The sequence below is a fragment of the Eulemur rufifrons genome, chromosome 8, assembly GCF_041146395.1.
Source record: "Eulemur rufifrons isolate Redbay chromosome 8, OSU_ERuf_1, whole genome shotgun sequence".
Classification (NCBI taxonomy): Eukaryota; Metazoa; Chordata; class Mammalia; order Primates; family Lemuridae; genus Eulemur; species Eulemur rufifrons.
In genome coordinates this window covers 42,195,081-42,210,401 of record NC_090990.1, presented here as the reverse complement: position 1 = coordinate 42,210,401, position 15,321 = coordinate 42,195,081, and the positions used below count along the sequence as shown (strand labels likewise).

General features: G+C 39.5%; 1 protein-coding gene across 2 annotated transcripts in view; it reads right to left on the bottom strand.

Moving 5' to 3' along the window:
* The window catches only part of C8A (complement C8 alpha chain), a 61,197-nt gene extending 50,759 nt beyond the window's left edge, over window positions 1-10,438 (bottom strand). For both annotated transcript variants that reach the window (XM_069480059.1, XM_069480058.1), the window contains exon 1: window positions 10,271-10,438. In XM_069480059.1, the coding sequence (XP_069336160.1) occupies window positions 10,271-10,347 (77 nt within the window). In that variant the 5' untranslated portion in view covers window positions 10,348-10,438. The remainder of the gene's footprint in view (window positions 1-10,270) is intronic.
* Between the last annotated feature and the right edge of the window lie 4,883 nt (window positions 10,439-15,321).

Below are 15,321 nucleotides of genomic sequence, written 5' to 3'. Positions count from 1 at the left end.
ATAGGCAGTGACATTGTTGAGAGATTTATTTGACCCTGGTTCCCTGTTAGAATCTATTAATAATTAAATAATCTCAGTATCTAGAAATTCAAATGGCTCAAGGTTTGGTGCACATGTCTTTAAGAAACTTGGCCTAAAAGTAAAAGTTTGAAGTGTAGGAACATGGGGACAGAGAAGGGACAAGGCGAAGGTTTGGGAACAGGAAAGGACTCCACATTAGTTCTCCGTCTCACTATAGAATTGTCAAGATAATCTCATTGTAAGCCCACAGAGACTGCATTATGATGTCAAACTGGAGAGAAACAGTATTAATGGATGGAAGCAAAAGTCTAGACAGAGCAGTGCTGTGTTGCTGTAGTTTTAAAAGCTTTGTGACATGCTGTCTAGACAGAGGCACACACAGTAATGCCATCACTGAGGCCAAAGTACAAAAGGAACACCGGGACCATTCATTAAGTCATTACAGGGCTCCAACCTTTTAGCCAATATCAATATGAACAACATTTTCTCTTATCATTCCAATGAAGTTTTTAATGTGGATCATTTTTTGACGATTATGAAAGTAATACATTCTCGTTGAAGAGAACATAGGAAAAATTATAAAAGAAGAAAAATTTCCCTAAATCTTACTACCTTTAATATTTTGTTATATTTCCTTCCACTCTTTATTTTCATAACATAGTTGAAGTCATACTGAGTATTACATTTTATAGCCTGATTTTCCACTTAATAGTAGAGCAGAAATGTAAACTATTTATGATGGCTACACATTATTCCATTCCTCCAATATTAAAAAATTAGATTTTGAGCCCCCAGTTTGTCTGTATTCTAAGTTACTTGCTCAAGATATATCCTGTAGAATGGGATGCCTGAGTTGACGGGATTTTAAAGCTTATTGCCAAATGGCTTTCCAAAGGAACTGTATCATTTTTTTTAATTACTTAAGGAGCCATTAATAATTCTGTGACCTAGTAAATCTTGCCAAATATGTTTAAAGCATCTCCCAGCTAGTGAAAATCCACTTGATCAGTAAGACATTTAATATGCAGCACAGGAATTCAGGAGTTTTCTTTTTTTTTTTTTAATTTCAGACTATTACAGGGGTACAAATGTTTTGGTTACATGAATTGCTTTGTACAGTTTGAGTCAAAGTTATAAGTGTGCCCATAACTCAGATAGTGTGCATTGTACACGTTAGGAGTGAATTTACCCATCCCCTCCTACAGGAATTCAGGAGGTTTTATTCTAGTCTTTAGTTTGCCCCTAACTTGCTGTGCTACTATGAGCTAGTTACTTTAACTATACAACCTTTAGTTTTTTGGTGGGTTTTTTTTTGGCCAGTAAAATTTCTTTATTATACAGCAAATGGTATGTCACAAATTTTTTTGTTTTATGTTTTTTGTTTTTTGTTTTATGTTTAAACTTGGTTTTTATTTAGTTAAAAATACTTTCTAATTTCCCCTTTGATCTCTTATTTGATCCTACAACTTTCAGTTTTTTCATCTGCAGAACGAGCACACGTCAATATAATACTATTGCTGAGTTTCTCAAAGTGTACCCTATGGAGTACTAGTTCCTGAGAAATACACCAGGGGTGGGGAAGGGAGAGAAGAAAAGTTCCATGGTCAAATCCATTTGAATGAACTGCATACAATATATCATTCTGGGAGATTTAAAATGCCCCATAACATATTAAAGGCGCTGAGAATTTCTGCATTTGAATTTGCTTCACCCAGCATTTCCCAAATTTCTTTTTGGAGACACAGGTCATTTCTTTTTTTCATGCAACATCTATTTGTAAGACTATGCAACACAGTTGAAGAAACACTGATGTAACAGAAAGAGGCTTAGAGTCCACCAAATGTGCATTTGAATCCAGTTTCTGTCACTCACTGAACTTCAATTTTCTTATAGCTGATAAACAGGGAAACTAGCTCATGAGACTATTTTGAATATGGAGTGAGATCATGTAAAGACCTGAGCACAAACCTGGCACACGTTAGCTTCTTCTCTCTAACCTTCTCAGCTCCATACATGTGCATCAAACCTCTCCACCTTCAAAAATGTCTTGAACGTATTCTGTATAGGGTCGTGGACAAATGAGATGCTTCCCAACTGCCTTTTAAAATAGATTGGCATATTGGTCAAAGGGTCTAAAACCTAGAGTTGAATAAACAACCTGCCAGTCAAGTGCTGGACCCCAGAATGTGACCACTTCAGCAATTTAGAAAGAAAAAAATAATAATTAATAAGCTACCAATCTTAGGCCAGAAGGTCAGAAAGCTTAACTCTGATCATTGCTGGGGGGGGGGGGGGTAATCCTAATAAACTGACTCAGCTTATATTCAAATCTGATTGTCAATAATTATATAATCATGAGCCAGTCCCATTCAGTTACGTGAAAATTATATAAAATGGAGATATTTTAAATTTGACATCGAAAGTTCTGAGTCTTTAGCAACCTCCATGTTGCAAAATCCCATGGAAAACTTTCTGGTTTTTTCTTGCTTGTTCTCTGCTGTGGTTGGGATACGGTTGGTTTGTCCCCACCGAAACTCAGGTCGAACTTTGATCCCCAGTGGAATGGTGCTGGGCCTAGTGGGAGGGGATTGGGTCATAGGGTGGATCCCTCATGAAAGGCCTGGTGCTGTTCTCAGGGTAGTAAGTGAGTTCTAGTTCTGGCTAGAAGGATTAGTTCTCTCGGGAATGGATTAGTGCCTGTAGCAGTGGGTTGTTCTAAAGTGAGTTTTCTGCTCTTGTCTGGTCCCTCTCCAAGTGCACCCACTTCCCCTTAGAACTTCTCTGCCGGTTTTGACACAGCACAAAAGCTCTCACTAGGACATTCCCTAATTTCTTTTCCTGTTTTTAAATTTCAATAGATTTAGGGGGCATACATGGTTTTTTGTTACATGGCTGAATTATCGGGGAAGTCTGTGCTTTTAGCGTACCCATCACTCAAATAGTGTACTTTGTACCCAATAGGTAATTTTTCATCTCTCACCCCTTCCCACCGTCCCCATTCTGAGTCTCCAATGTCCATTAAGTCACTCGGTATGACCATGCATACACACAGCTTAGCTCCACATATAAATGAGAACATGCGGTATTTGGTTTTCCATTCCTGAGTTACTTCACTTAGGATAATGGCCTCCAGTTTCATTCAAGTTGCTATAAAAGCCATTATCTCATTCTTTTGTATAGCTGAGCAGTACTCCATGGTACATATATACACCACATTTTCTTTTTTTTTTTTTTTTTTTTTTTTTGTTGAGACAGAGTCTCACTTTGTTGCCCAGGCTAGAGTGAGTGCCGTGGCGTCAGCTTAGCTCACAGCAACCTCAGACTCCTCGGCTTAAGCGATCCTACTGCCTCAGCCTCCCAAGTAGCTGGGACTACAGGCATGCGCCACTATGCCCGGCTAATTTTTTTATATAGATTTTTAGTTGTCCATATAATGTCTTTCTATTTTTTAGTAGAGACGGGGTCTCGCTCAGGCTGGTCTCGAACTCCTGACCTTGAGCGATCCACCCGCCTCGGCCTCCCAGAGTGCTAGGATTACAGGCGTGAGCCACCGCGCCCGGCCCACCACATTTTCTTTACCTACTCATTGGTTGATGAGCACATAGATTGATTCCACATCTTTGCAATTGTGAATCGTGCTGCCATAAACATATGGATGCAGGTATCTTTTGATATAATAACTTCTTTTCCTTTGGGTAGATACCCAGTAGTGGGATTGCTAGATTAAATGGTAGATCTGCTTTAAATGCTTTCAGAAATCTCCATACTGTTTTCCATAGAGGTTGTACAAACTTACATTCCCATCAACAGTGTGCAAGCATTATTTTCCTTATAGAACTTAAGCTATATAAAATGATCACATAAACTTCTCTTCTAGAAAAGAAGCTCTACAAAAGCTGAAAGCAAGGATTTTGTCTTTCTCATTCCCTCTTATCTTCCCAGGCCTAGAACAGTGCCTGGCATATAGTAGTAGGTGCTGGATAAAATACAGTAAGGGTGGATAAGTCAATTAAAAAGAAAAGTCCTCACCAGGAGCCAAGCAGATGCTGATGCCATGCTTCTTGCGCAGCCTGCAGAACCATGAGCCAAATAAACCTCTCTTCTTTATACACTACCTAGCCTCAGGTATTTCTTTAAAGCAACATAAAATGGACTAAGACATCCTCTGTTAACCACTTTTTCCTTCATGAAACTTTCATGTTTTGGACTTCTTCAGCATACTTCCTTGCTCTCTTCCTACCTCTGCCCAGTTCCCTTTGACTTCTCTTCTAAAATCTGGAATTCCTCAGGATGCAGTCTTATCTATCCTCTTTTCTCTTTCTGCTTTTCTCACCCTTGAGGAAGTAAGATTCATGTCCTTGGCTTCATATAGCATCTGTGCTAATGCCTCTTAAATTTAGACCTTTGACCTAGGCCGCTCCTCTGCAGTCCTGTTTTGTTTATCCAATGGCCTCATTTTATATCTCTGTTAGTTGCCTCTTGGGCATGGTGAACTTAATGGCTCTACATCTAAATGCCTAATTTTCTCCTTTAACCACGTCATCTCCTTGCTATGACTTCCTGTGGGCCAAGATCTTTCACTTCACTTTTTTTCCAATTTATTCTCTGCACAGCAACCAGGATGATTTTTTTAAAATGAGGAATCAGATAACATCATTCCTTTATCAGGGATTTTTCTTATGTTTTCTGTGTTGACCACACATAGAATAAAATCCAAATTCCTCATCATGGTGCCCAAGGTCCTCTGGGATCTGGCCTCTGCCCTTTTTGACAGCCGCTCATGGCACAATTCCCTGCTTCCACGCTGCTGCCATCCTTCATGTCATCCTGAACATGTCATCCTAAGCATGACATCCTAAACATATCATCTTAAACATGTCATCCTGACCATGACAAGTCACTTCCCGCCACAGGGTCTTAGCACATGTGATCACTCTCCTTTCCCTGGTTCTTGACATGGCTTCTCCCTACCATCCTTCACATCTCAGTTTAGCTGCCTCTTCCACAGAGGACCCTCCCCACCAGCCTAACTTTAGATTGCTCTGGTATCCTGTATCAAAGGGCTCCATTTGTTTCCTTCATAGTGTTTATCACAATTTTTAATGAAATTTTGTTTACATATTTACTGACTAATTCCATCACTACACTGTAAATTTCCATGAGTGTAGAGATGTTATCTGTTTAGGTCACTACCTAGCACCTAGCATACCTGGAATATTTATTTATGGAATAAATGAATGAATGAACTTTACCAGATACACATAGAATTCCATACAGAACTTTTAGCATGTGCTAAGCTCTCCCCAAGTTATTTGCATAACGCTATTTCCTTCACACAGGGTGCTAATCATACTTCCTTCATCTGGCTAAACCTTCCCACTTCAGTTTATTTTCTCCAGATAGCTTTCCTTGACCTGTCCACCCTATGCAAACATAGTGCTATAAACATAGAGCTTCCAACATTTTATTTCTTCTCCTGGACTGCAGGTTCTTGATGGCAGAGATCATGACCATATTGCTCACCATTATACCCTAGAGCTGAGCACAGTACCTGGTGTATAGTGGGAACTCGATAAGCAAACTTTTGTATTAATATATTCTCTCATTTAATCTTAAGTTATCTCATTAAAATTTCATAAGAACCCTGTGGGGTAGGAATTATTATACCCATTTTATAGGTGAGTAAAACAGATTCATAAGGAAATGAAATAACTTACTTAAGGTTATATGAGCAGTAAGTGGCAAAGCCAGGATTCAGACCAAGGCTGTTTGACTCCAAAGCCTATGCATCTTTTTAGCATTCTAAGATGTACTATGAAGGATTTCTGACAAAAGAGAAATAGTCATAAAAATAATTTTCATGTAGCTTCTGTACTAAGAACTTTATGCAAACTTTCTTAACTCCTGACTCCTGCCAAGAACTGTATGAAATACGGATTATCCCATTTTGTAGATAAAAAAATTGAAACTAAGAGGGTTTAAGTAACTGGCCAAAACTCTATAGCCACTAAGTTGTGTTGCCAGGACTTAAGCTCAGGTTAATCACACTCATAGCCCAGACCCAATGCCACGTGAAGTATAAAGATTAGTTATTCTGAATAAAAATCTTCATATGACCATGACTCACTTTTGAGTCATATCTACTACTGCAGTTGTTTATATAATTAAAAATTCATGTTGTCTGAATACATATTGACTTTCTTTTTTTTTTTTTTTTTTTTTTTGAGACAGAGTCTCACTCTGTTGCCCGGGCTAGAGTGAGTGCCGTGGCATCAGCCTAGCTCACAGCAACCTCAAACTCCTGGGCTTAAGCGATCCTCCTGCCTCAGCCTCCCGAGTAGCTGGGACTACAGGCATGCGCCACCATGCCCGGCTAATTTTTTGTATATATATATTTTAGTTGTCCATATAATTTCTTTCTATTTTTAGTAGAGACGGGGTCTCACTCTTGCTCAGGCTGGTCTCGAACTCCTGACCTTGAGCGATCCACCCGCCTCGGCCTCCCAGAGTGCTAGGATTACAGGCGTGAGCCACTGCGCCCGGCCTAAATACATATTGACTTTCAATCATCTGAATAACTATTGAAGGTATTCACATGGCCCTGGCCCAAGGTACTTTGGTAAACATACTCTGATGACCTAAAAGCAAAAAAATCAAAAGGAAAATCATGGCTGAAACTTCTTTAGGGTCTACTGCCTATATGGCCTGTTTAATAAAGCAAAAATCCTTCAGATGCTTAGCTGGTCGTCTTCTATGTGTGGGGTCCCCATTCTCATTTCTTCAATTCCCCTAAAGAATTCTGTTTTTCATCAGTGGGAATATCGGGTTGAAAATGTTATGAAAATCTTTAGATATCTTAACTCCAAATTAAATATTTGTCTTGCTTGTAAGATGGATGCTTATTTTTGAAGAGTTTTGTTTTGTTCTGTTTTTTGGTGGGTGGGGCAGTAGCAGTAGTAGAAGTGATAACATGAATTAGAAGGCCTGAGTGTGCCACCAGGTAGCTGGATGACTTGGAACATACCAAATCACTTTGTTTCTTTCAGGCCTCTAAGTGGGGGGATAATTAGAAGGCTGCAATGAGAATTAAATTGGCCAAGAGTTGTAAAATGCCTAGCAGAGTGGTCTTGTTGTTATTCAATACTCCCCTTCCCTCAATAGGGCTCAGTTTCTTTCTCTGTAACATTAGTAGATTAAACTAGATGTTAAGTCCTTTCTAATTCTAAAGACCTGTGAAATAGAAATGATGGAAGCAGCAAACTAGAACTTTTAAATGAGTTATTGTAAATATATTCAATTATTTAAGGAGAATTATGAACGTAATGAGGAGGGAAGTGGAAGATATTAAAAAATACTAAATGAAATTTTTAAAGCTGAAAATTATAATAGCGCAAATGAAAAATTGGATAGGCTTAACAGCAGATTAAATACTGCAGAAGAAAAGATTACTAAACTTGAAGATATAGTGGTAGACACTAACCAAAATGAAACAAAGGGGGAAAAAAGACTTCCAATAACAAAGAAGGACATAGCCTCGGTGACCTGTGTTATAACCTATGTTATAACTCTTGGAGTACCAACCAAAAAAAACTTAAATAAAATAGAATAGCTAATATATCAATTTGGAATTAGAAAAATATTTAACCTAAAATATGGCCCAAAAATGGAGAAAATAGAAACAAGACATGGAAAAAATGGAAAACAATTAGCAAAATTGTATACTCAAACCCAAGTATTTCAATAATTACATTTGGTGTAAGTATTCTCTAATTACTATGATTAAAAGACAGAGGTGGTTAGACTAGATAAAGCAAGACTCGGCTATGTATGTCTCTACATGAAGAATACTTCAAAATATAGTCATATAAGTTAAAATATTAGAAAAATTTGCCATTACAAACAAAAATCATAAGAAAGCAAAAATAACTATATTGATAATAGACAAAATAGACACAGAACAAGGACAATTGCCAGGGATAACAAAAGCCTTTCATAATGGTAAGGGGCAAATCGTCAAGAAGATAGAACAATCCAATATGTTTATGTGTGCATGTGTGTGTATTTAATAACAGAGTTTCAAAATACATGGAGCAAAAACTGATAGAAAGGAAAAGAAAAATAGGCAAATCTACAAATACAGTTGGAGATTGCAACATCCTCCCTCAGTAATTGATAGAACAAGAAGATGAAAGCGTGAGCAACATTAACAACCAACTTAATTTACAGAGAACTACACTGAGCAACAGAAGAATACACATTTTTGAGTGCTCATGGAATATTCACTGAGATAGACCATACTCTTTGTCATAAAACAAATATCAAGAAATTAAAAGGACTGCTAATTTTTCAAACTTCTAAGCAACACACATATTGAAAGGTACTATGTGTATAAAATATAGAAATCCATTGATTTTGAGGCTAAAGATTTTAACTTTCTTCCATCATTGCTTTAAAACAATTTTCTCAACTCATTTTTCTATTAAGACTTTATAATAAGCAACTGTAAGACATGAGCTTATAAATGTGTACCATTAAAACTGTAAATATATATCATCTGTTTTCAACGTTAGGATTCATGTGAGATTTTATTTTGGGGAAAAAAAGGAGTACTATCACTAAAAAAAAAAAAAAAGAAGAAGAAGAAAGAGAAAATTAAAATCCCTGACTGATTTGGAAGATTTATGCCAATTGGCATGTTATAAATTTGTTCTGATTATTGTCAACCATCAGACAGAATGGAAATACCAAAAATTAACAATAATAAACATATAACACCATTGATGACAGCTTTCACTGCGTGCTTACCAGGGATTAGGCATTGTTCTAGGTATTTTGCATGTACTTAATTCTTGTACTTACTTTCCTCCCATTTTACAGATGAGGAAAATGAAGTCAGAAAAGTTAAATAACTTGCCTGAGATCACAGAGCTAGGAAATACCAGTGCCAGAATGTGAACCCAGCAAAGTCATTTCACCATGTAATTTTCACTTTCAAAGCCAGTGTCAGACACCCTGGCATTAGACACAAAGACCTCGTAATTTCCTACTTCAGCACTTTGTAAAGTATTTAATTGGTTCTCTTTTGCCTTGACTTGAAATTTGCCTCTTCACTGGTCTGTCTTGTTTGATAAGTTCATCAAACATCAAGACTCTTTGTTCATTTTCAAAAAGGATTATAATGATAAGCTTTTATAATTAAGAGTATCTCAGCAGAGATTTCCTCAGTTCTCTTGCCTTTATCTTCTAATTATTAGAGATGAATTTTCTGATTTTTCAAAAATTGTATTTGCTTTAAATACAAGTTACAAATTAACTGCTTATTAAAAATGCTTTTCCCCCTTCTGAACTGTTACTTAAAACAAAACAAGAAAAAAATCTCTCTTGCTCTAACATTTAAAAGCACTAATGATTCAAAATTGCATCATCTAAACGAGAATTTGAATAAAATAACTCTATTTAAAATCTTTAATGTTTGGGAGACAGGGACTGACTGCTTTAAAGCTCTCCTAAAGGTGAAATAAGGGGCTGCTTACGCACCACAAAATACTCTAAATTGTGGTGTTAAAAACATGAAGCCAAGTTGGAAATTTCAAGGAAATTGCATGCAATGTACATGTGAAAATATCACCTCCCTCTATTATCCCATAGCCAGAGGTAAGCTCATTTTTAGAATGAAATAACCCAGCATCTCCACAATCCTTTGCTTTTCTCAAAATGATTTTGCATATATTATGTAATTTTATCCTCCCTACACACTATGAGACAGGTATTCTTATGATTCTCTTTTACAGAAAAGGAAATAGAGGTTAAGTTAACTGTCCAACATCATTCGAGAGAGCTATCATTTATTAAGTGCCTATTATAAGCTAAGTACATTTTGTATCCAGGATCTTATTTCATCTACTAATGCAGAAGAGGCATTATTATTCTCTACTACCAGCAGTTGTATAGAAGAGGCACTATTACTCTCATTTGGCAGCTAGGGAAACTGAGGATCAAAGAGATTAAGTGATTTTCTCCAGATTCCCCAGCTTCTAAGTATTAATATTAGAGCTGTGATTTACACATGGACCAATCTGACTCCAAGTGCATGGTCTCTTCACTTTCCCATCCTCCTTTGCTGGATTAGTAATAACATAAAGAGAGGTTGCATTCCATCCTAACACAGCCCACTGCAAACATAAAAGTGTCTCAGTTCCCCAGCAGGTGATTCCTATGTGCAGATTTTGCAGACATATGGCCCACTTACTGGTTCACTTTCTCCTGTGCAGTTACCCCAGACTGACAAGTCATCAAAGACAAGATGAAGAAAGCAACAGCAAACATTTCATCCAGAAACCGCCACACTATATTGCCTTGAAGGAATACAACTATCTATTCAGGGGATTGAAGTAAAAGATGTCTACAGGCTGGGACTTGTAAGAGCTATCTAACGGTTGAAACTAACAGTACTTACCCAATTTCCATTCAAATGTGTTTAATTAGTAACCAGGATATTGATTAGCCAAATACCGTAAAAGTGGCCCAGACACGAAAGACCTCTGCCCTTTAGACTTTTTGAAAAATAATATTCATCTGGTTAAGGAAAGGAAGATACTTAACCAATACCAGTTTTGCAAAGCGATCTTATTTTCAGACGGAGGCAAAAACCAAACCGAGATGCAATTACAGAATTCCTGTTCTTTTTTAGTCACTCTTGGAACTTCTGAGGTCATATCAATCTGTTTTGCAAGACTGTAACAAGGCTAATGCTGGTATATCAGCTCAGGCATAAAGCAGCCAGAAAAAATGTAGGAAATGTTAATAGTTACGTGGAGATTCCACTATACATTGGAAAACATCTGGAGCCTGGAAAATATATGTTATTCAATGGACCTTTCCACTTTTCATACAGGCATTGGGTATCATTAAGATCTAGCATATCTGTGTCTTGAGGGGACCAGATGTCTTAAATAGACATCGTCAGAAGCATTCTCGAGAATTATAATGTCAATAACAGCCACACATCTGCGCTGATGATGCTATACCTACATACAATCTCTTGCTCTTCCAGACATAAATGAAATTAAATAAATAGAGATGGGCAGATAGGCAGGTAGGTAGGTAGAGAATAATTGAACACCTACTATGTGGCAGACATTTCATATATCTTATTTAATCCCCATAAGAAACCTATGAGATGGAAACTATTAACTTGATTTGGCAGTTGAAGAAATGGAGCTCAGAGAAGTTAACTAACTTGCCCAGGGATGTACAGCTGGATCAAGGTCCTTGGGGACATTGAGATTCTCTCATTAGCAGGATTGTCCAGTAGTGTCATTATTAATCTGAAGATTAGGTGAAAATTTAACAAATAACTTGTATGATTAAGAAATGTGTATCTGATTTAAATGTGGAGATTTTGAAAAGGCACCTAGTTGTTATTATAAATACCTTCCTTTTCTTAGAGATTTGAGTAAAACTTGACAGAAGTGAATACCAATTCTGGGTCTCGGAAGGCCCCTGAAGCCTCTAATTTTCATGGTTTCTTCCTCCTTCCTCTCTTCAGTTTGACTCCTGGGTTCCCTTGGCCTCAGTCCTACCCTACTTCTAACCCACGTGGAAAGCCACTCTTTCTCCTTTTCCCACAGTTCATCCAGTGATGCCAGGCGTTTCATAATGCTTTACTGAAGATGCGGAGAGTGGTGGGGGTGCTATATCTGGACACCCCTGGGCCTGCTCAGGGCAGCACATGTGGGAACCACCTCTTTGACCAACAGAGACATTTATGGTTATGACAACTTGGGTGGGGGTTGTGCTACTCACACCCAGTGGGTAGAGGCCAGGGTGCTGCTCAACATCCTACAATGCCCAGGGCGGCCCCCACAACAAAGAGTTATCTGACTCCAAATGTCAGTAGTACCTAGCTTAGGAAGCGCTGTGCCACAAAAAGGCTGGTTTGCCTTCCCCTGACCCCTGAAATCTTGGTAAATTAATTTTCTTCTTATTTTTACATAAAAGCCATGTCTTCCTTCCTAAACGAGCTCTTAAAATTTCTCTGATGCCTTTTTTCCTTGCCCAAAAACTCAGCGGCAGTCAGGATGGCACTTTAGCCTTTATCAGCTCTCCCACCCCTGTCCTCAGCAGAGTCACTTAATTTGTATCATATTCCTCTGTAACATTTTCCCTCCAAGCTTCCCATCTTCGTCCTCGCGTCTTTGATCCATTTCAGGGCCTCATGCCTCTCTGAAGCTCTCATAACTGCCCCTAGTGGGCCTCACTTCTGCTACTACAAACCTCCCTCTACGTCACTGCCAGATCATCTTCAAGGAAACCCACTCTCCTGATCACAGCGCTTCAGTGGCTCCCCCATTGTTTATAAAATTAAAAGTCCAAATTTCTTCACAAAGGGGTCTCAACTCCTCTTTGCCACTTTGTCAACCGTGACCCTCCAATTGTCCCCACAGTATATAGTCCAGGTTCCTTGTACCTTCCTCACCCTTTGCCACGGCTGTGATTTTGCTCACACTGGGCCGTCCACCCGAACTTATCCATTCTCTCCTCCCTTCCTGCCAAGCGTCTTCGCCAATATTGGGTCTCTCATGGATCTTTGGCTGATGGCTCACCTGGAAGGTATCTCCTTTATCTAAAGCTCATAAACATGCTAGCAGCACTTTTAATTGTTGCCTCGTATTAAGTTTTTCTAGGGGAGCAGGGTACATCTGGAGAGTGAATATTTCTCTAGGCGTAAGTTCTATGTCAGATCCTTCTTTGTAGTCACTAATATCACTTAACCCTACATCCTTAATAAGAAATATTTGTTGATCGAGTGAATAAGCAAACGAGTCAACTAAAAATAGGTTAGTATTTCATAATACTTTCAGATATATTTTTTCATTTAATCCTCAAAATAATCTTGTGAGATAAATATCATTATTCTGAAGCTAATCCTGAGAGCCAGAGAGACAGTGATTAAGGTGGAAAAAGGAACCAAGATAAATAGAGTTCCAGCTCCTATGCCCGACCCTTTACTTGTCTGTTAACCTTCACAGCAATCTTGCAAGGCCAGTAATGCCAATGCAGTTTTGAAGACGAGGGTGTTGAGATTCCGAGCGGTTAAGCAATTTGCCTGCAACCACACAGCTGGCGAGTCTCAGAGTGATGGATTTATAATCCGTCCAACTGTAAATCTTGAGATCTTTTTGGTCTGGTCACGTAACTACTAAGGGACATATCAGGACTAAGGCCTGGACCTTCTAGCTCCATGCCCAGTTCTCAGTCCATTATGCCTTAGTGGTGAATGAATACAATTTCTAGGGGACAGAGAAAGTGAAATAAAATGAATGAAGAGATCATCACAAGATGAAATCAAAAGAGAGAAGCTAAGGCAAATGGGATTGTTCCACGCCTCTGTGAGTGTGTGTGTGTGTGTGTGTGTGTGCACATGCATAGACACGTGCTGAGACGGGGGGTGGGGTCCCCATCTGCTTTCAGCCCAGGTGTTCTAAGATTAATGGGAAATGCCAAAAAATTGTTAGGTTTGCATATGTGTATTTCACCTTAATTGTAGCATTCTGTTATCAAAGATAGATGGCTATAAAATACCACGCAGAATAGACAGCGAGATAGCAATTCATTTTGAAAACACATTGACTGTCTTGAGGAAACACTTTTCACTATCTAAATCAGCCCGTGAGTTATGGCCTCAGAAGGGAGCCTGTCCTGTGTTGGCTCAGACTGCTCGCCACCTCAGGGTGACATCCAGATCTGTGCTCTCTGAGGAGCTTTTAGAAGCTCTACACCACATTCCCTGTGCCGGCCTGCAGCTCACCTGGTCTGGGTGGGAGATCTACATTCTGCAAATCTAACACAAGCGGAGGCAATCTGATGGCGTGGAAAGAATACCGCTTTAGGTCAGAAAGTTCCATTAACCAGTCTTTGCGTCTTTGCCTTCATTTGCTCATCTGTAAAATGGATAAAATAATACCTATCTAACAGGATAGGATTTAACACTAAACAAAGAAATCTATTCACAACTGGGCATTTTGAGTGAATGCTGCTGCTTTATTTAAGACGTGCTTCCCCTTGCCAGGGTCTATTTTTCTCCATTCATATGCATGGGAGCTTTCATTTAAGTACCAAGAAAGGGGAGAAGTAGAATAAAGGAAGGCTCTGGTAGGAAGACTATTGGCGGAGGATGGAATGTGGGAAGTTCATGTCCAGGTGCGTTGGACTGATTTTGAGCCCCTCTGCAGGGAGGATGCTACCAGCAGCAGCTGATGGAATGATTCCAGCTGTAAGGCCCAGGTGGCAAAGTGGTAGAGGGGCCCCTCCCCCATCTCTGCCGAGGTTCCAGGACCATTATGGCACCTCAAGGGTTGAAAACTTCAGGAGCAACTCAAAGTAGCAATTTCAACTTGGACATGGCCAATCTCATGACAGTCACAGCCAACACAGAGTCTCTCTGAGCAGCTGACTGATTGGCAGTCAGCATGGGGGGCCACACTTACAGTTTTGTGGGTTGATTCACGGTATCTCTCTGGGGGCCGTGTGTGTGTGTGTGTGTGTGTGTGTGTGTGTTTGTGCGCGTGCACGCGCACATGCATGCTGGGGCATGATATTCTGCTCCCTCACTGGAGAAACCTGCAAAGTATTCAACATAGTACCCAGCACAGTCTGCAGACAGCAAATGAGCATCTCCTGTCCACTGCCTTCCCCAGCGTCCCCTCTCCACCCTTTGTGAGATTACATGTCTATTATATCTGTTTTTCCTCCTGATTGCCTCATCAGGCCCTGGCTGCAACCAACAGACATAAGCGGTGGGTTTTCGACTGGAAATGAAGTGGGGCTGGTTTAAGTAATTGGTCTCAATCAGAGGCTTTACAGTGGATGGGCTAATGTGTGTCTGGTCCTCCCCACTTCACACTGAAGCTTTGTATTTGCATTTAAGGGGGTGGGATGAGAGGGACTCAGTGTCTGGCTCATTAGAGTAGGAATTAAAGAACTTTTCTCAAAAAAGGCATTCAGCCTTGTAAGCAGCTCTGGCCAACTTGGGGTGGACCTTTGGAAAATCCGTCTTGGAATTTGGCTGTAATAAAAACCTGAGTTAATTTTCAAATTCCTCAGGTTTTGTCCACGGGTTGATTGTCTTCTTCTCTGCGATGTCTTCACTCATGGCTTGGTGCAGGGCAGCCCTCTCCTCTGCTCCCATCCATTTGGCAGTTTGTCATTCACCCCATTGGCGATTTCTGCAAACTCCTGGGCTGTGCCTGGCCCAGTGGACGTATCTGTCCACCAGATATGTGAGAGTCAGTGAACAGA